General features: G+C 44.5%; 1 protein-coding gene across 2 annotated transcripts; it reads right to left on the bottom strand.

Annotated features, from left to right (window-relative positions):
* Positions 1 to 451: 451 nt before the first annotated feature.
* On the bottom strand, positions 452 to 20,323 carry TMEM267 (transmembrane protein 267). 2 transcript variants are annotated; one of them, XM_056552489.1, is made up of 3 exons: positions 20,170 to 20,323; positions 13,394 to 13,766; positions 452 to 998 (listed from the first exon to the last, which is right to left on the bottom strand). In XM_056552489.1, exons 2-3 carry the CDS (start codon positions 13,703 to 13,705, stop codon positions 663 to 665), a joined length of 648 nt encoding a protein of 215 aa, XP_056408464.1. In that variant the 5' UTR covers positions 13,706 to 13,766; positions 20,170 to 20,323; the 3' UTR covers positions 452 to 662. The 2 variants fall into 2 exon arrangements, with proteins under 2 accessions (XP_056408464.1, XP_056408465.1); XM_056552490.1 differs by lacking the exon at positions 20,170 to 20,323 and adding an exon at positions 16,278 to 16,405.
* Positions 20,324 to 21,726: the final 1,403 nt, after the last annotated feature.

The raw sequence follows: 21,726 nt of genomic DNA, 5'->3' as shown, positions 1-21,726 counted from the left end.
GGGGTTTTAGGAGCTTTAGTCCCCAGCGGTGGGACCCCCGCGATCAGACATCTTATCCCCTATCCTTTGTATAGGGGATAAGAAAGGGGTCTCAAACTGGTGGCCCTCCAGAGGTTGCAAAACTTCAACTCCCAGCATGCCCGGACATGCCCAGACAGCCATTTGTTGCAGATAACGGCTGTCGGGAATGCTGGGAGTTGAAGTTTTGCAACATCTGGAGGGCCACAGTTTGAGACCCCTGGGATAAGATGTCTAGGGGTGGAGTACCCCTTTAAGTTTGACATCTGATTTTTAGATCCATATGTGGAAGGAATGGCTCAGAGCCTGAGACAAGAGGACATAAAAATGGTAATGTTACCTGTTTCCCACCTTCAGGAGTATATATAGCGAATCCCCCAGACCCTATAAGTGTAAAGGACTTTGTGTCTGGATAACAGTAGATTACAATGAAAGACACAGACTCCATATATTGTAAAACCGCTTGTATTCTGCTGATGGCCTTACAGGGAAGCTGTCTATATCTATATAGTAGCTAATATACAGGATTTCTCTCTCTCTAAATATATATACATAGTCATGAAATGAGCGTCTGTAGACCTGTAAACCATCATAGTGATTCTTGGAATGTAATTTTTTTCCCCCTAAACCATCATGTCCTTTCTTCAGACATCAATGTGGATTCCGTGCTTCTTGGTCATCATTTCTCTGGTCCCGGTTAGGTACATGACGAGGGAGCATAGATTGGGGAGCGAGGCGGTGATGGCCACATAAAGCCAATATGGAAGTGCACCAGTCTTTCCAAATGGACACAGCCAAAGCCCGTGGCGGATTCCATCCCGGACGTGGTGGGAAGTCCAAGAGATGAACAACATCCAAGGCAGGAAACACCAAGAGTCCTTCAACCTCAAGAGCTGCATGAGGAACTTCAGAGCAAGGGCCAGAATAGGGATCAGTGTTGTACAATGAAGAGGAGGACGACGGGGGAGGTGTAGAGCAGCCTATGGACAGATAGAAAAAAAATAGTGAATTATAATAGGGCTACAAACCAGATTATATGGAAATTAAGGTATTATTGTAATTATCATGGAATGACACGTCATGTAAAGCCAATCTATATTATTTCCCCCCCCCCCCATGTCATACAAGAGGGTCCGCACCTGCTCTTCATGTAAGGAACCAAGCAAACAACACCCCAAAACTCAGCTTCCTAAATGCTGCAAGGAGCAGTGTAGTGCGGGACAGCTGTACAATGAGTGGATTCAGGATTTAAAAGGGGTTATTCCAAGATCAAAAAGAAATCGCATATCTACAGGATAGGTCCGACCGCAGGAAACCCCGCAAATCATGTTAACGGACGGCGTATGTCCCCTGCCTGAATGGAATGGCAGCACCAACTTTCATTAACTGCTGGAAATTATAATGTATGCCTTTTTCTCCTTTCCTCTGAATAGCCATCACTTCTATATTTTAACATCTACAGACCCATATGTGGATGACACCCTTCATTTTTCAAAGTGACATGTTATCTTGATCCTTTAGGTCAACATAATTACAAATATCAATTTTATATACCGTATTTATCGGCATATAACACGCACTTTTAAAACTTAAATTTAAGGTAAAAAGCCTGCCTGCGTGTTATACGCCGATAAATCTTCTGGTTACTGATTTAAAGCGGCCGCAGCAGCTTGTGAAGTATTAGCAGCACGGCCGCTTTAAATCAGTGACCAGCAGCGTCTCCTTCCCGCTCCGCTTTAAATTTTTCTTACCTCCCCTCCCTCATCATTCCCCCTTTTCCCCGCTTTTCATAGTTTTTTTTTTTCCCCTTACCTGACCTGACTGCGCTTCGGCAGGCCAGGTCAGGTGGGGGGGGGGTCTTGCGGGCTGTGTGGTCATGAAGCAGATGAATGACGTCCTCTCCCGGATTCTCTGCGCGGCATCAGAGACGTCACTTTTCATTTCCTGTACTCGCCGCACTCCCAACTCTGACTCGCGGCGGCTGCAGGAAATGAAAAGTGACGTCCTTGATGCCGCGCAGAGAAGCCAGCAGAGGACGTCATTCATCTGCTTCACTGACCGCAGCCCGCAAGACACCCCCCCGGCCTGACCTGGCCTGCCGAAGCGCAGCCAGGTAAGGAAAATTAAAAATTAAAAAAACTATAAAAAGCATTGGGAAAGGGGGAATGATGAGGGAGGGGAAGAATAGCATAGGAGGAACATGATGGGGGGGGGGGGGGAAGAGAATGATGGGAGGCACTAAAGGCTTAATGTCTGTATGGCTAGTGGTGGTCTATGACAGGGGGAAATGATGAGACATGGGGGGGGGGGGATGATGAGAGGGGTAAATGTGGGACTGATAAAAAGGGAAGGAATGATGGGGCACTGGAGGGGACAGGACCAAACTGAGGTGCAGAAGAAAAAACGAAGTTGGGGGGGGATGATGTGGCATTTAGTCCAAGTCATTTATTATACATAAATTTTTTTTTACTTAAATTTACCTGTTAAAATGGGGGTGCACGTAATACGCCGATAAAAAAAAATAATAATATTAATTTATATATATATATATATATATATATATATATATATATATATATATATATATATATATATATATATATACACATATATATATATACACACACATATATATATATATATATATATATATATATACACATACACACAGTATTTATTTTTTTTAAGATTTGTTTAAAAATAATTTAAAGTTGGAAAAAAAATTCTAATATATATATTACTTTTTTTTTTTATCTTTTTGCACGCTTATTTTTTATTTATTTTTTTAAACACAATTATAGCACTTGCAGCTTTTGGACTTTTAGTGCCCAATGATGCCTGTCAGGCAATGCCCTTGTGCAGGCTGGCACAGCACATAGTATATTCCTTATTATAGGACGTGCTATCACGGTCAGCCACCTTGGTCTGCATCCTGACCAAAAAAAAAAAAAAAACACGAATACAAGATGCCAGCACATGCACTGCCCCTGATGTAGCTACTGTACCGAAATTAATCCCATCTCCTCGCTGGCAGGCTACACATACGGCTTTCTTCTCTGAACCGGTCTCTGTTTCTATGGCAACCGCCCACATGGCGCATCACTAGGCTGCGTGTTTTCATTCTGCTACAAACGCTTTATTAACATTTAACCTCATCTGTTCCTGACCCCAATAAGAGGCAGGATCCGATCTTCCATTCATAGCGTCTGACAATTTGCCATCATAATATATCATAAGAGGAAAGCGTTCACATCCGACAACGCTCCGTGCTGACTACACGCCAAATATACTGGTTTTCTCATTTTTTCACTCTGTTGTCTTGGGCTGTGCAAATATCTATTTTGCCAAACACGATCGTAGAACCACCAAGAATTGCATGCTTCAAATCACACATGTCATTACAAGTGGTGTTTAAAAAAACTGCATGGTTTGGTTGGATTAACCCTTCAGAGTTGTTACAAGGGGATTTTAGTGCTATTGCTCCATGGTGCACAACTATTTCTCATTCTCTCCATTTCTGGGGGAGTAAAATAAAAAAAATAAAGATGGCCTGTTTAGCAGAACTCACACGGGCACTTCCCTTTCCCTTACTTGTCTGACCAATCACAGCAAAAAAAATAAAACTCTTCTCTGCCATGTTATGACATAGTGTTAGTAAAAGTGCTCTGGTCTGAACAGGGGATGATTTACATTACAGCACTGTAGGAAGGGAAAGGGGTATAAGAGCAGAAACAAACAGCAACTGCACAGCAAAGAATGGGTTACACCAAGCACTGAATTATTGCTGCTCATAATGAGGATGATGATGAAGATGATGATGATGATGATGATGATAAGCTAAAGGCAGGGGGAAATGGGATTAAATGCAGGAGGCAGACCTGTGTACATAGTATTGAGACAACTCACTGCCCAAGGGGGCAGCTTAATTTAACTTTGAGTGATATTGTGGATCCTCTGGAGGATGCATACAGACTCACAGATTGCAGGTATATGGTCCAGGTTCTCTCCCCCTTTCCTGCACATAATAAGGAACTAAGCCTTGAACTCTCCTTCTGTGTTCTGTCTTGGTGTCTATGTTACTACAGACTGACTAAAAACAGGGAGTGAATAGCAGATTGCCAGGAAAGGAAACACCTAGTGGCCAAGAGCTTTTTTTCTGGGGTAAGGAGTCATTTTTGGTAAATGAAAAGATTTTTACATTTTAAAGGCATAGGCTATGAAATGGAATTAAATTGTTTGAAAAGAGAATGACAACAAGTACATAAAGGTTTGACCCTCTGGCAAGCTATACATTGTCTACTTGAGTAACATTAAAAATAGCAATAGGCAGATGACAACTGCATGTCTATGAGAAAAGTCCAGTAGTCTCCCAATGTCTAGGGAAAGAAGAATAACGTGGATGGAATTCAACCAGTCACCCCTAATGGTTTTAACCTTGTGATTTAGAGATAGAATACATGTGTGTGTTCTTGAGAATCTGGGGAGATATATACTGCTCGGCAGACAGCTATCCTACCACCGACCAGCTTAAAGAGGTTTTCTGGGGCTTAAGACAGGCCATCAAGATCAGATCATGGGGGTCTGACTCTCAACATACCCACAAATTGGCTGATTTAGTGTGCATTCCCACCTAGCGCTGCGCAAAATTTGTGGCAGCAGCAGGAAATACGCTGCGTATTCCTCACTCACTATACACAGGGCTTTCCAGCAGCAGCCCTGTGTGGGCAGTGAGTTTTGGAGGCGGAGCCGTGCATCACAGTAACGCCGGCACACAGCTCCGCCTCCAAAACTCACTACACGCATAGGTCTGCCGTGAAATAGGCTGCGTATACGCCAGGTTGGAATGCACCCTTATGGTCTATTCACACATACAGTATTCTGTGCAGATTTACCGCGCAGGATTTTCTGCTGCAGATTTCAATGTAAACTGAACACAGCTTGAAATCCTGCGCATCATATCTGTACGTGTGAATAGACCCTTAAGGTGTTTTGGCAATCCAGCAAGTGCCGCAACCCCTTCATAGTTCAATCAGGCACAGCGCTGTACTGCAGCTCTTTAAGGGTGCGTTCCCACAGGGCGTATACGCAGCGTATTTGACGCTGCGCAAATTTTACGGCAGCAGCGGGAAATATGCTGCGTATCCCTTGCTCACTATACACACACAGGGCTTTCCGGCGGCAGCCCTATGTGTGTAGTGAGTTTTGGAGGCGGGGCCGTGTGCCGGCGTGTCTGACGCGCGGCTCCTCCAAAACACACTGCACACATAGGGCTGCCGCCGGAAAGCCCTGTGTGTATAGTGAGCAAGGGATACGCAGCATATTTCCCGCTGCTGCCGTAAAATTTGCGCAGCGTCAAATACGCTGCGTATACGCCCTGTGGGAACGCACCCTAAAACTCAGTCCCATTCCAGTTAATGGGACTGAACTGCAGTACCCAACTTGACCACTATAAACATATGGAGCTGTGGCTGGAAAACAATGAAGAAGCTGAGGAGATGCAACCACTTCAAAACAGCAGATCATGGGGCACCAGGTATCGAATCCTCACCAAAGTCCAGATCACATTGGTGGGGACTGACTATTCATACAGTAAGCTCTCCCTAGTGGCTACAGCTGACAGCACCCTATTGCTGGAGACTCCCAGACAGGTTTTTTTTTACTGGTGGTTTTTACTTTTTTCCCAACCAGGGTGCCTCTAGTTGTCGCAAAGCTACAACTCCCAGCATGCCCGGACAGCCTTTGGCTGTCCGGTCATGCTGGGAGTTTTAGCTTTGCGACAACTGGAGGCACCCTGGTTGGGAAACACTGGGATAGGCCATCAATCTCAGTTCGGTGAGGGGCTGATTTCTGAATACCTCCCCAATCAGCCGTAGCCTCTTCACTTACTACTAAAGCACTAACTCACTGGGAAGCAGATGTACCTGGTATTATTATTACCTCACCCCCATTTAGTGAGCTGAGATCCTAGATAAATCTGCTACCAACCATGCGGAGCAGTGCCCGATAGTGGGTGAAGAAGCCGCAGTGCTTGCACAAGCACAGTGGCCCAATCAGTTGACCAGCAGGGCATTGGGTGTAGAACCCCATGCAAAGTGGATAGGTCTTCAATAAATAAAAAAAATCCTAAAAACACAATAAAAAAAAATAATAATAAATTAATGACAATTCGAAAATACTTTCCAAAGCTGTATGACTGATATTTTGCTTGACGTAGTAATGACCCCAACTGCCAGTAAAGGAGGATCCCAACCCCTGCTCCGCGTGTCCTATATCGCAGCTGTATCCTAAAGTGACTCGAAGACTTAGCATTGATTCATAATCCTACTTTCCGAGGTGAAACAAACTCTCACAGCACAAAAAGGTTACTCAATGAGAAGATTAATGGATCAGAGCTCTGGCGCTGACACTCGATGCCGGCGGCACTTTCATTACATCAATAGCCTCCCTATGGTATAGGAGGTAAACAGCCTCTATTACTACAGTACAGGCCCATTACTTGTCGCAGCGAGAAGAAATCGCACAGACAACATCATTCACATTATACTAGAGCAGGGATGAAGGGGCAACAAGAGTATTCAGAAGAAAAAATAATTAAAAAGAAAATAAAAAAATAAAATAAAAATAAAAAGGGTGGGGGGGGGGGGGGGGGAACTCTGGTGGAAAATGTATATATTTACTTATTTCTTTATTTTTTTTTTTTTAAATGAACTGGTGCCAGAAAGTTAAACAGATTTGTAAATTACTTCAATTAAAAAATTTTACCCTTCCAGTATTTTTACACAGCTGTATACTACAGAGGAAATTCTTTTCTTTTGCAAATTTCTTATTTATCTTGTCCACAGTGCTCTCTGCTGACACCTGATGCCCGTATCAGGATCTGTCCAGAGCAGGAGAAATTCCCCATAACAAACATATGTGGCTCTGGACAGTTCCTGACATGGACGGAGGGGTCAGCAGAGAGCACTGTGGACAAGACAAAAAAGTTATAAAAAAAAAAAAAAAAAAACAGAATTTCCTCTGTAGCATACAGCTGCTTAAAAGTACTGGAAGGGTAAAGATTTTCATTTATTTATTAATTATTTATTTATTTATTTATTTATTTTTTTATTTTTTATTTTTTTTTAAATAAAAGTCATTTACAAATCTGTTTAACTTTCTGGAACCAGTTGATTTAATTTAAAAAAAATAAAATAAAAATTTCCACTGGAGTACCCCTTTAAGACCTCAGACCAGACCCCTGCTTTTTTTCACCACTGCTCTCCTGCCCTAGACATTACCACCCCACATCTTGTCCTGACACCAGTAAGCACCGGTGCATCATAACCACACTACAGAATCGCTGCTTGAGATATTCTGGGCAGAAATTCCGTATGTAGCAGGTGCCAGCAAAACTAGCTGGCACTAGGACTGCTCGAAAATGCATCAATCTCAATAGACGGCAATGCATTTCAGAGCGGAGGCCGCCAAAAGAATGAACATGAAAATTCTGTAGCGTGAATGCTGCAGCAGAATCCGAATAAAAACAAAAAAAAGGAGTCTGCTGCACCAGAATTTCTAAGCGGAATTCCGCTCAGAAAATACGTTGTGTATTGGGCCCTAAAGAGCAGCAGCGCTATTGTGCTCTTCGCTCTCCAGGCTTGGTTGGAGGCCCCACCGGGATATTCACCGGCTCCCTGGTGGATCAGCCTGAGACAAGCAACAATTACATTGAGACTGAGTCCTAATGAGACTATAAATTCACTATAGTAAAAGAGATAATAGAACAATAGGCTAGAATATTAAGAGCAGCTCCCTAAATCATATGGCAGCCTGTATTCTGATATTAGAGGGATCACTTTACAATATTCAACAATCACAAAATCAGGGCATCTCCATTGGTGAAGCTTCTTTATAGCTTCAGACTAGGTGCACACACATTTTAAGCCTCACAAAAACAAAAATTAGCTTTTATAGGCATAGGAGGTCGCAAAATGTTAAGGTTTTTTTGGGCACTTGAAACAATTTTCTGAACTGTTTTTTTTTAAACATGATTTGCATTATTTGTGAACATGGCCTCAGAGTACAGGTGGCTTTCTGTCCTTGTTTATTATGGTATTTGGTAGAGATGAGAGAAGTTACAGTGATTCAATTCGTCATGAACTTCTCAGCTCGGCAGTTGCTGACATTATCCTGCATAAATTAGTTCAGCTTTCAGGTGCTCCGGTGGGCTGGAAAAGGTGGATACAGTCCTAAGAGAGAGTCTCCAGCCCACCGGAGCACCTGAAAGCTGAACTCATTTATGCAGGATAAAGTCAGCAACTGCCGAGCCGAGAAGTTCATGACGAATCGAATTACTGTAACTTCACTCATTTCTAGTGTTTGCAGTCACAGTTTTGATCGAATTTTTGAAAATCGCGAATAAAACAGCCACCAGATCGACTCGTGTCTACCCGCCCGGGAGGTTTATGGAAGGTTAACCATTCAATACCAGACCCACGGTTTAATTCACTCTGTATTTAAACAACAAGTGAGACACAAAATATTGTATTTTTCCCTGGTGGTGCGAGAGGAAAACTAAAGAAAGAGCGATCGATCAGGAAAGTCATTAGCTGCGGCCAGAATGGCAGGTCAGTCATTAGGATTAGAGATGAGCGAACTTACAGTAAATTCGATTCGTCACAAACTTCTCGGCTCGGCAGTTGATGACTTTTCCTTAATAAATTAGTTCAGCTTTCCGGTGCTCCGGTGGGCTCGAAAAGGTGGATACAGTCCTAGGACACTCTTTCCTAGGAATGTATCCACCTTTTCCAGCCCACTGGAGCACCGGAAAGCTGAACTAATTTACTCAGGAAAAGTCATCAACTGCTGAGCCGAGAAGTTTGTGACGAATCAAATTTACTGTAAGTTCGCTCATCTCTAATTAGGATAATGATAAATAAATGGTGTTTATCAGCGGTGCATTCTGACAACCACATCCGTCTGGAGAGTGACCGATACACTGGTGAGGTCTCCCCCGTATACTGAGCCACTGCTACGTCACCATCTATATTGCTGAACCACATAATGCTGATTAAAGGGGTACTCCGGTGAAATTTTTTTTATTTTTTTATTTTTTATTTTTTATTTTTTTTAAATCAACTGGTGCCAGAAAGTTAAACAGATTTGTAAATTACTTCTATTAAAAAAGCTTAATCCTTCCTGTACTTCTTAGCTGCTGAATACTACAGCGGAAATTATTTTCCATTTGAAACACAGAGCTCTCTGCTGACTTCACGAGCACAGTGCTCTCTGCTGACATCTCTGTCCATTTTAGGAACTGTCCAAAAGTAGGAGAAAATCCCCATAGCAAACATATGCTGTTCTGGACAGTTCACAAAATGGACAGAGAGGTCAGCAGAGAGCACTGTGCTCATGATGTCAGCAGAGAGCTCTGTGTTTCAAAAAAAAATAAAAAATTTCCGCTGTAGTATTCAGCAGCTAATAAGTACTGGAAGGATTAAGATTTTATTTTTTTTATTTTTTTTTATATAAGTAATTTACAAATCTGTTTAACTTTCTGGCACCAGTTGATTTAAAAAAAAATAAAAATAAAAAAAAAGTTTTTCACCGGAGTACGCTTTTAACAATGGAATGTCAAGGACAAATGGAAGCCAGTCAGAAGTAAAATTCCAGAAGGCTTTTCTATCAAATATTCAGAAGCTATGAGCAAAGATGACCTATTTTTGGTGACTGAACACTCCGATTGCTAAAAATATAACTACAAACTGAAAACTACAGCACTTGTTAATGGACAAACCCCCTCCTCATCCCTCCACTGAGAGACCAAGTCATCTGTCACCAGACAGACCTCTATAGCAGTGGTCTTCAACCTGCGGACCTCCAGATGTTGCAAAACTACAACTCCCAGCATGCCCGGGCAGCCAACGGCTGCCCGGGCATGCTGGGAGTTGTAGTTTTGCAACATCTGGAGGTCCTCAGGTTGAAGACCACTGCTCTATAGGATGGCCTGCAGTGTCCCGCGGCAGCACAAGGCGTTGGGCCCACCAGAGTTCTACTGTTAAATTAATTTGGTGTATTGTAAAGTCAGAGAATATATTTTCTTAAATTAATTCTGTTCTAGGTACTGTATGTTTTATGTTATTGTACCTTTAAGAGTGTAACCCACGAGACCTTGTATTGGACCCCATGTGACCCTGCCTGCCAATGAGAACCCCTAAAGTCTGCCCTGTATAGTGAGATATGGGGGGGGGGGGGTTGTCAGTCTAGTTCCAACAAGGCTCCTGAGCAACAGCTTAGCTCAGGTGTGCTGTGTGTCGTGTGCTCCGAGGAGAAGCCTACTACAAATCTAATATCTCAACTGGTCATCCTGCAAGGATTACTCGAAATTCATGCCTCAGCGGAACAGTCTTCAGTACCTTGACAGCAAGCAGAATTCAATCTTCCGTCTCACAAGTCAGTATAAATCTGTTTGGTGTAAGCACCACAAGTCTCAGCAAGGCAACAGGGCTCCCAAGGGGTTACGCTGCACTCTCACATCAAAAGCCAGCTGTTTGTGTATTACCATCTTCACCAGCTCAGTAAAGACAGTTATCCGTAACTTGACGTTTTTGTGTTCATTTACACCCCGTGTCTGGCCCAGGAGAAGCTATCTCCAACCTTGGACTGTGTATAGGATAACGGTGCCCTGGCATCACAAAGTGATCAGGTATTTCTATTAACACCCCGTAGACAACACGTGCTTATGATCAGGGCTTACCCGCAATATTTGCTAATAGAGCTTTCTTAGTGGCCAGGGCGGTTAATATAAAGGCTCCTTCCTAATGCTTAAAAGGGGTTATCCACTATATGGTAATTTTAGTACATAACCGCCAGGCTAACTGGGTATTTCCTGTTTGAGTTTGGTCTCTAAACCCGTCCCAAACACAGGGCGTACAGGTACGCCCTGGCGTCCTGGGACTTAAGGACCCAGGGCGTACCTGTACATTCAGCAGGCATCCAGTGTCAACGCCTGGGGGGGGGGGGGAAATGGTCAGTCCTGAGACAATTCAGACTGGCAATTTGCAGCGATTACGGTCATACGGCTCACTGGTGACCCGGAAGAAGAGGGTGATCGGTGGTGTACTGCACACCAAGCAATCACCCTCTGTTGCTAGGGGGAGGTGGTGATGATGTCACCACCCAGAAGAGCATCTATTGGTCAGAGGGAGGGTTAATGTCCCCTTCCCTCAGCTCTGCCAGCCCGCCTACCTCAGTCAGCGGACAGAGCTGAGAGAAGGAGCCAGGGACCCCCCTCAGAGCCAATCTCTGCTCCCCAGGGCAGTGTAAGTGGCCTTCTGACACATTTAGTGCAGGGAGAGTTTCTGTGAGGGAAAGGTAGGTGAATAGTTTGCAGCATTACCCGCACAGTTTGCAGCATTACCCGGGCCCTATCAGGGCACTGTGGTCTGTCCCCTATTTATTTTTGGGCTGCAGCTTTTTTTTGTCATACAATAACGGTGTGTGATTCCTGAATCTCACACACACACACACACACACACACACACACACACACACACACACACACACCTTTATTTAGTTGTACACCAAACAAACACCCCGCAGAAAAACACAATCTGCCAGTGAGGGCGAGGAAGAGCCTATCAACTAGTGCTGATAATAAGCCCCCTACAAAGGCGGCAGAGACACCGCCAGGCGAAGTCACACACCCCCATGATAGTGCCGCTCGTAATAGGAATCTGACCCCCCCCCCCAGACAAGTGTACTGGAGTTCCCTACCGGTGAACCTGTCTGGAGAGCCCCGGAGGGATATCAGCCTAGGATTCCTGAGTTTGTTGGCGACCCAGGAATCCAGTTATTTCAGCGACGACTGTCAGTCGTATGAACTTGTACGCCCAACAGTTCATCCCCCACCACCCAGATTAGTTTTTGGCTAGGCCCAATGGATGGCACGCCGTCGATGCAGCCGAAAAATGAGGACGACGTTTTCGGGCCTCGTGCTGCATATGGGCCTAGTCACACACACAAAAAAAAAAAAAAAAAAAAAAAATGTCAGGCAATACTGGAGTGGGGATGTCCTCTACCACACCCCAATCTACAGTATGCCAATGACACAGGGATGGTTTGAGGCCATACGGAAATGCTTCCCCCCCCCCCCCCCCCCCCCCGTCCAAGGTGATCCTGCCTAGGACTGCCTATACAAAAATCAGGCCATTCATAGCTCACTTTGGGGCCAAATTTTGGGAGGCCTACGTACCCCAAAGGGAAGTCTCTATCGAGGAGTCTCTCATCAGTTTTAAGGGGAGACTCATCTTCTGCCAATACATTCCCTCTAAGCGGGCGCGGTATGGCGTGACACTCTACATACTTTGCGACAGTGCCTCAGGGGACTCTTGCAAGTTTAGAGTATATGAGGGACAGGATTCCTGTATTGAACCCCCAGAATGCCCCCCCCCCCACTCTGGGTGTTAGCAGGAAAATAGTTTGGGACCTTTTGTACCCATTGCTGGATAAGGGTTACCAGGTGTAAATGGATGACTTTTATACCAGCATCCCTCTGTACAAATCCCTCGCCGCCAGATCCACGTCCGCTTTTGGGACTGTGCGGGAGAACCAGAGAGGCCTCCCTACAGACACCTATGCCCAAGGGTGAGTCCCGTGCCCTTACCAGTGAAAATATGTTGCTGGTCAGGTATAAGGATAAGAGGGATGTCCTTATGCTGACCACAATTCATGGTAACGGTAGCACCCCTGTCCCTGTGCGAAGTACCACAACACCGGTCCTCAAGCCCGATTGTATTCTGGACTACTATCGGTATATGGGGGGAGTTGATCTCTCTGATCAAGTCCTAAAGCCATATAACACCATGCGCAAAACACTGGTATGGTACAACTCTTTTATACTGTCCCAGTACGCTGGCAACACAGGGACATATCCTCAAGGCCATGATCTTTGGCGACCAGGAAAGAGCAGGTCAGAGTTCCCAAGAAACTGGAAATATAGGTGCCAGGATCTTCCCAGGCCAGCACTTTCCAGATGAGGTCCCCCACACTGGAAAGAAGGGACGATCCCAGGAAAAAAAATAAAAAATGCAGAGTGTGTCACAAGAGGGGGATACGGAAGGACACCACCTATCAATGTGACACTTGCCCTGATCGTGCCTCTGCGTTAAAAATTGTATCACACTTCCATGAAGTACTAAATTTATAATCCTCTTACCACATTATAATTTCCTATAATTTAACCAGTGTAACAGTCCAGAGTACATTCCGAATTTTAAACCCATAAATCTGACCAGCACTATGAAAAGATGACAGGCTCGAAATTCTTCTCAGTGAGGTAACATGTTAATAAAAGACGGCAAAGGTAATGGATATATGTAACAAGGAAAATACTGACCTGTAATGAGAAGGAACCCGCAAGGAAGAAGTGGTCCATGTCTATAATACAGGCAAAGAATCCAGCCAGAATAACTTCACAGAAGTCACTTCTCTTCCGCAGACCAATGACGATGGCCCACGACCACATGCCGATCACTCCGTGGGTTGCATTGTCGGCCAGGGCTCGAAGCCAATCATTTTGCTGGATGAAGAGGGCTTGCTGCACTTTGTCTGCCAAAAAGCAGAAGATGCCCAATCCTAGACTGGAGGCCACGGACGCGGTGCTGAACGTCTGGAGGAGCGCATCAGCCTTCTCCATCTCTGAAGCCATTGTGACTTACAAGGCACTAAGAGTCCAGGACGCAACCAGCCCATCTCAGCACTGGTTCATTCTGCAAAACATGGGACACGGGATAAGTCATACAGGAAAGTGTTGTAGATCCTGTATCAGAACCAATAATGCAGAATTTACAATACTAAATTAATAACTAAACAGTTCATACAGTATATACACACACATAGTATATCAGGGCTACATTTTACACCTATGCAGTTCCGTAACTAATTTGGTTATGGATCTGACAAAAGGTAGGTATGGCCCAGTAACCTTTATCTGGTGTCATTGAGAATTTTGTCACATATATTAGGAAACCTATCAAAAACCATAAGATATTATTATAATAATAAAAATAATAAAAAAAAGCCATCTGGCTATATAGACCTCCAGCATACATTGAAGGTAAGAAGTATTTGATCCCCTGCTGATCTTGTTTGTTTGCCCCTGACAGAAATGATCAGCTTATAAAATTTTAAAGGTCGGTTTATTTGAACAGTGAGACCAAATAAAAAATCCAGAAAAACGAATTTCAAATTTATTATTAAATTGATTTGCATTTTACTTGGTGAAATAAATATTTGACCCCTTTTCAGAGCATGACCCTTGTTGGCAATAACAGAGGTCAGAGGATTCTTGAGTTGGTCACCAGGTTCACACACATCTCAGGAGGGATTTCTTCCTCTTAAGGGTAGGGTCACACAGTGGATACTCAGCAGATTTTTTGCAACGCCAAATGCCCTGTGTATCCACTCAGTGTGACCCTACCCATACAGATTCTCTCCAAGTCATTAAAGGAGAACTGCGGCGCAACCTTTTTAACTTCCCATGTGCCCGGGCTGAAAAAAATAAAAAATAAAAAAACTTTAACTCACCATTCTACATTCCCCTCGATATCGGTGTCCCACTCCTCCGGTGCTGCTGGATTCTGGCTTCTTAGGTTAGGAACATCCCACTGCAGTCAGCATATCATCGGTCGCAGCAATGTCCCGCCTCGGCTGGTGATAGGCTGAGCGTCATGTAAGGAGCCCAGGCAGCAGGGAGAAGGCGGGGCCCGAGCTCCTTACATGACAGTGCGCTCTGACTATCACTGGGACGCAGGACATCGTTGCGGCCGACGATACGCTAACTGCAGTGTGACGTTCTGAACCTAAGAAGCCAGAAGCATCGGGACGCCGATATCGGGGGAACGTAGAAAGGGGAGTTACAATTTATTTTTTTTCGTTTTTTTTTCAGCCCAGGCACAAGGGAAGTTAAAAAGGTTGCTGCGTTCACACATCGGAATTCTCGCAGATGAACTCCGCGAGCGGGGCTTCCACCTGGCGGCTGCCGCCGAACATACATCGGTGCTGGGGCCGCGGGGCACTGAGCCGTCACCATTGAAATTCCGCAGCCGCTGAAATTCCGCAGTGTGAACGGGTCTCACGGAAACCCGTTCACACTAATGTTAAAGTTTACACCGCGGAATTCCGCCCGGAAATTCTGCAGGAACTCCGTAGTGTGAACGGGGCCTTAAGGTTTTAAGCAGGACGTTTGGCCTTGAACCTTCCACTCCCTCCTTAGATTTTCTATGGGATTAGGATCTGGAGAATAATTAGGCCATTCCATAACCTTGTGCTTCGTCTAAAGCCCCTCCTTTATTGCCTTTGCTGTGTTTATTGGGTCATTGCTATGTTGGAACACCCATCCAGCTCTATTGCCCTCTGGATATGCAGAGTAGGTGGTAAATTAAGGGAACTATGCATTAGATTTTACCGAATATAACACTTGGCAACTCCTATATGGTAAAAACTTCATCCTCACCATCCCCGGGGGATATGAAGTTTGTCTTTAAGTCTCCTCTGCCACGCCTTAAGTAGTCCCCTGGGCGGGGAGCTATACTCACCTAGTCCCACCGTTCCAGCTGTAGTGATGTCCCTCCGCGTGATTGATGGTCCGCGTCATCGCTCTGCTCCCTAAGCAGAAGGAACAGAGGTAACGCAGGCTGTCAATTCCGCCGAGGCAGTGTCACTACAGCCAGGGTGGTGGGACCAGGTAAGTATAGCTTCCCGCCCAGGGAACTTCTTACAAGGCAGCAGGGGAGACTTACAAACTTCACATCCACACCATTCCTGGGGGCAGGAACATCCCCTGGGGATGGTGAGAACGAAGAATATATATATATATATAATGGATAAAGGCAGCACACACTGAGTGTTAGGCTCAGAATTTGTGCTAGGTTCCCATCGTAAATGAGGCCACCTCCCCGTGGTGGATGGGGGACACGTTTTGATCAAAAAGTGCGCTAAGAGCCTCAATTTTTTGGACCAATGTGTGCTGCTGCAATCCTTTTTTTTGTATACTCTGATGCCATGGCAGTGTGCACCCGTGTATTAGGCTGTTGTGCCGGCTATCTTTCTATATATACACACACACACACACACAGACACACAATGCCAAGTGTTATAAGTGGTAAAATCCAATGTTTGGTTCCCTTTACAGCTCTTAGCTTTCCTCAATAACTAAACAACAACAGTTCTGAGGGTAAAGACAGGACTAACATTTATTGAAAAGCACACAGAATTTATACCCAAAACTGATCTCCCCACTCAGACGGTCACATGACTTGGACAGTAGCCTCCTCAGTCTGGTGCCACTTCATATGGCATATTCTTCACCAATTACAATAACCTTCTGTAGGTGCTGAATTAATTCCTTATAGAAACGTCTCTGCTTAAAGCAAAAGGCAACAAGTTATCTGGTGAAAAATAATAGGAACAAGGGGGGATATTTATCAAAACCTGTGCAGAGAAAAAGTTGACGAGTTGCCCATAGCAACCAATCAGATTGCTTCTTTCATTTTGAAAATGGCCTCTGAAACATGAAATAAAGTTATCTCATTGGTTGCTATGGGCAATTAGTCAACTTTTCCTTTACACTGATTTTGATAAATCTCCCCCAAGGTGCCCAGCGCTCTAGTTATACAGGAAAGGTAACAGGTACCCAAAATGTCCAGTTAGAGGGGGATGGAAGTGGTACTGTTCTACTATGAAGGTATAAGAAGTCCAACTAGCCAACTAAAGGTCCAAAAAGAACCCCCAAAAAGTGATGTGCAATTCCCTGCAACAACGATCTGAGTTTTTCCCCCAAGTTGTGGTTTTGCAACAGCTGGAGGCACATTGATTGGGGAACACTGCTCTAACAAAGACTGGATAGCTAAACTGTCGGCTAGTGTAGGTCAGGTCTGCGGAGTTGCACGTTGTAGATGGTATTTTACTCATGCTAGACCAGTGTTTCCCAACCAGGGTGCCTCCAGCTGTTGCAAAACTACAACTCCCAGCATGCCCGGACAGCCTTTGCCTGTCCGGGCATGCTGGGAGTTGTAGTTTTGCAACAGCTGGAGGCACCCTGGTTGGGAAACACTGTGCTATACTCAAATACGGCATGTTTGTCTTACAGTGATTGCTCCACTTTTCGCTATCAAAAACTGAAGGCAAATCCAAATTTTCTTTAAGTCTATGTAATGTATAAACTACACTTCTGTATGTAAGAGCTGCAGCCTGCAATATTGTTCCAAAGCAAGACATGGTAATATTTTTATAATATATATATATATATATATATATATATATATATATTTTAGAGATGAGCGAACGTACAGTAAACTCGATTTGTCACAAACGGCTCGGCAGTTGATGACTTTTCCTGCATAAATTAGTTCAGCTTTCCGATGCTCCGGTGGGCTGGAAAAGGTGGATACAGTCCTAGGAAACAGTCTCCTAAGACTGTATTCACCTTTTCCAGCCCACGGGAGCACCTGAAAGCTGAACTAATTTATGCAGGAAAAGTCCAACTGCCGAGCCGTTTTTGACAAATCGAGTTTACTGTAAGTTCGCTCATCTCTCTCTCTATATCTATTGGCGCTATTTGGCGCCAAATTTGCAAGCTAAGTACCTCATATTTTCATAGTTTCATATCTTCATTTATTGCATTACAGCTGTATAGCTTTTCATGTTCTATTTATATACTCATGTTTCATCTGTATCTTTGTGCTAGCAGTGTGCTGCTGTATTCTCCTGTTGAGATTATATATACATATATATATACATACACACACACACACCAATATATACCCAGCACTATAACCCAATATATATATAGCAATATAACCAAATATATACACTATAACCTAGTGCCTATATACCGGTGTGTTTTTTTCTGTACGATATGAATTTTTCCCCTATACCACAATACCGGTCGGGCCCCTCGAATGAATTGTCAGCCACAGTGCACTGGGGAACTAATCATATATGACTCGCGGGCACTGCTCTGCTTTTCCTCCCCCCACAGCCGCAATCATGTTACCCACAGGCGCTGCTCTCCTTCTCTTCCTGTGAGCCGCGGGCGCAGGACGAAGAACAGAAGTTGTCACCTCCCCCTGCATGCGCTGAAAGCCAGTGGGCCGCGGATGCTGCAGAACTTGCTGCTCCTTAGGGTGGGTTCACACTACGATTGTAGTGTACGGTTGTTGGATCCGGTTGGGAGGTGCGAAAACCGGCCGCTCCCGTATCCCAGCCGGATCCAGCCCCAACCCCATTCATTTCAATGAGCGACCGGAGTCAAACGCTGACTCCGGTTGTCCCATTTTTGCCCCGTATTCTGTTTTCTGACTGGACCTAAAACCGTGGTATACCACAGGTTTTGGTCCGGTCGGAAGACAGTTTAAGGGGAAAAATCTGGTTTTCCCTCCTCCAAAACCGGATCCAACAACCGTACACTACAAACAGTGTGAACCCACCCTTAGTGATCACGTCTGTAGGACTCGGAGGAGGACTCCTTTTAGTGGAGACATGCTCCCCAGAGGCGGACAGGCATGATCGCTGATGTTCTCTGCCTCACAACATCACAACTCTGTCTATACCCCCGCTCGGGCAAAAAGGAAAATGATGGAGTTACTGACAGTCGAAGCTTGTGTGCGGCTTCTTACAGCATGTGCAAGTGCACCATTAGGTATGTTTGTTACAGTGTGTCACCCAAGTAGTAAGGTAATTCCATTAGGGAGAAGGTTTGTTACAGTGTGTCACCCCAGTAGTAAGAAGATTACATAAGGTGGAGGTTTGTTACAGTGTGTCACTCCAAAAGTAAGAAGATTACACAAGGAGGAGCTTGTTACAAAGTGTCACTCTGGTAGTAAAGAGATGACATGAGGAGGGATTTGTTACAGTGTGTCAAAGGGTAGGGAGTGTCAAAGGGTGGGGTCGAGGGGCGGCAAAATTAGCTTTCGCCTAGGGTGGCAAAAATCCTTGCACCAGCCCTGGTCCTAATGGCAACCTGTACTCTGCCAACAACCTGTACTCTGCCAACAACCTGTACTCTGCCAACAACCTGTACTCTGCCAACAACCTGTACTCTGCCAACAACCTGTACTCTGTACTCTGCCAACAACCTGTACTCTGCCAACAACCTGTACTCTGCCAACAACCTGTACTCTGCCAACAACCTGTACTCTGCCAACAACCTGTACTCTGCCAACAACCTGTACTCTGCCAACAACCTGTACTCTGCCAACAACCTGTACTCTGCCAACAACCTGTACTCTGCCAACAACCTGTACTCTGCCAACAACCTGTACTCTGCCAACAACCTGTACTCTGCCAACAACCTGTACTCTGCCAACAACCTGTACTCTGCCAACAACCTGTACTCTGCCAACAACCTGTACTCTGCCAACAACCTGTACTCTGCCAACAACCTGTACTCTGCCAACAACCTGTACTCTGCCAACAACCTGTACTCTGCCAACAACCTGTACTCTGCCAACAACCTGTACTCTGCCAACAACCTGTACTCTGCCAACAACCTGTACTCTGCCAACAACCTGTACTCTGCTAACAACCTGTACTCTGTACTCTGCTAACAACCTGTACTCTGCCAACAACCTGTACTCCTCTGCTAACAACCTGTACTCCTCTGCTAACAACCTGTACTCCTCTGCTAACAACCTGTACTCTGCTAACAACCTGTACTCTGTACTCTGCCAACAACCTGTACTCCTCAGATGGTCCCATCACATGTAAAGAATCTATCTCGCTGAAGTCATGTACATATAGATCCATTGCCCGTCCCCTGCGGATCTCTTCTGATGGCATCTGGCAGATCTTCTATTGACTATTTTCTCTCCATCCATTCACACAATCTGCAGAGAACCCGGATGAGGTCACATGACAGGTATGAGGAGGATCAGCACATTGCACAGGTGTCATCATGCCGGAACATGATAATTCCCTACACGGAGAACCAGTAGATCCCCTGACACCGGAGATTGAATTAGAGGCTCTGGGGACCGATCACTATGAAGCACCTGTGGCTCCCCTCATGTGTTCCAATGCAATTCCCTCTATACAGGACATGCTGCGATATGTAGTTCTACAAGAGACTCATTGCATTTTCCTAATTGATATAATAGCGCAGCTGCTCCTTACCTCCAGCCCTCCATTGGACAGCGCCCCCCACAGTCTGGATGCAGAGCCTGCTGTGACACCGTGCAGCCCCAATGACGGAGGTCAGAGCACTGCAGGGAGCGCCTGATCACTCTGCGCCGGCTCTTCCGGGACTCACAATTGTCAGGGATGAGGGGGCTGCTCCGAAAAGGCACGCAGTGATTGGCTGCAGCTGTGGTACTCTACCTTCTGATTGGCTAAGACGCGCCGGATCCCCAGCGCCACGCCCACCTCCGGAGCGTCACTGCAGAGCGCAGCTGTCAGTTCTAGTGATGCGCTCGGTGTACGGATCTATACGGACGTGTGTGACTGTACAAGGTGTGAACTGTGTCTTACGTTTCTTTATATACTACGCTTTTTAGATTCATAAGCTATTTAAACCCTTAAGGACACAGGAAATTTTATTTTAGCATTTTCGTTTTTTACTCCTCACATTCTAAAAATCATAACTCATATATTTTCATCCACAGACCCATATGAGGGCTTTTTTTTTGCGTGACCAATTGTACTTTGTAATGACAATTTATTTTACCTTAAAATGTACGGAAAACAAAAAAATATCTATTACTTGTGTGGGAAAATTGAAATGAAAACAGCAATTTTGCACATTTTGGAGGGTTTTGTTTCTATGCTGTCCCCTTTATAGTATAATGACGTTTTCTTTATTCTGTGGGGCAATACAATTAATCTGATACCCATGATTACATACTTTTCTATTATTCTACTGCTTTAAAATAAAAATCTTTATTTTAATTTTATTTTTTTTTACAAAAAAAAAAAAGTATGTTTAAAACTGCCCTATTTTGACCACCTATAACGTTCTCATTTTTCGTATACGGGGATGTATGAGGGCTCATTTTTTTACACTGTGATCTGTAATTTTTATTGGTACCAGGATTGCGTATATGTGATACAATTTTAGCTTTTATAAAAAAAAATTTAATATGATGGGACAAAAAAGCATCAATTTTGGACTTTTTTTGAACGTTTACGCCACTTTTCATACGGGATCATTATTATATTTTGATAGTTCGGACATTTACGCACACGGCTTTATCAAATATGTTTATTAATTATTTTTCTATGCTTTTTGGTGGTAAAATGGGAGGGAGGGGATTTTTCACATTTTTTAAAAACTTTTTAATGCTCGCACTGCCGCAGATGCCGTGATCTGTATTGATCACGGCGGCATCTGAGGGGTTAATGGTAGACATTAGTGTGATCGCTGATGTCCGCCATTACCGGCGGGTCCCCGACTGCTGATCGCAGCCAGGACTTGCCGCGCATGATACGAGCACCGTTCCGGTGCTTGCGTCATGTATAGGACGTAAATTGTATGTCCTGGTGCATTAAGTACCAGGGCACCAGGACATACATTTACTTACTATGTTGTTAAGGGGTTAAAGTTTGTAGTATACAATTTCTTACAATTTTAGGCCATCCGTTTCAAAATACTGTTTGACGCTTGCAAAAATCGTGATGTGAACACAGCCTAAGGCTGAACGGAAGGCCTAAAACCCTAAGAAACTGTATGCTACA

This window comes from Hyla sarda, chromosome 1 (assembly GCF_029499605.1).
Source record: "Hyla sarda isolate aHylSar1 chromosome 1, aHylSar1.hap1, whole genome shotgun sequence".
Taxonomy (NCBI): domain Eukaryota; kingdom Metazoa; phylum Chordata; class Amphibia; order Anura; family Hylidae; genus Hyla; species Hyla sarda.
This window is presented reverse-complemented; position numbering and strand designations above follow the sequence as displayed.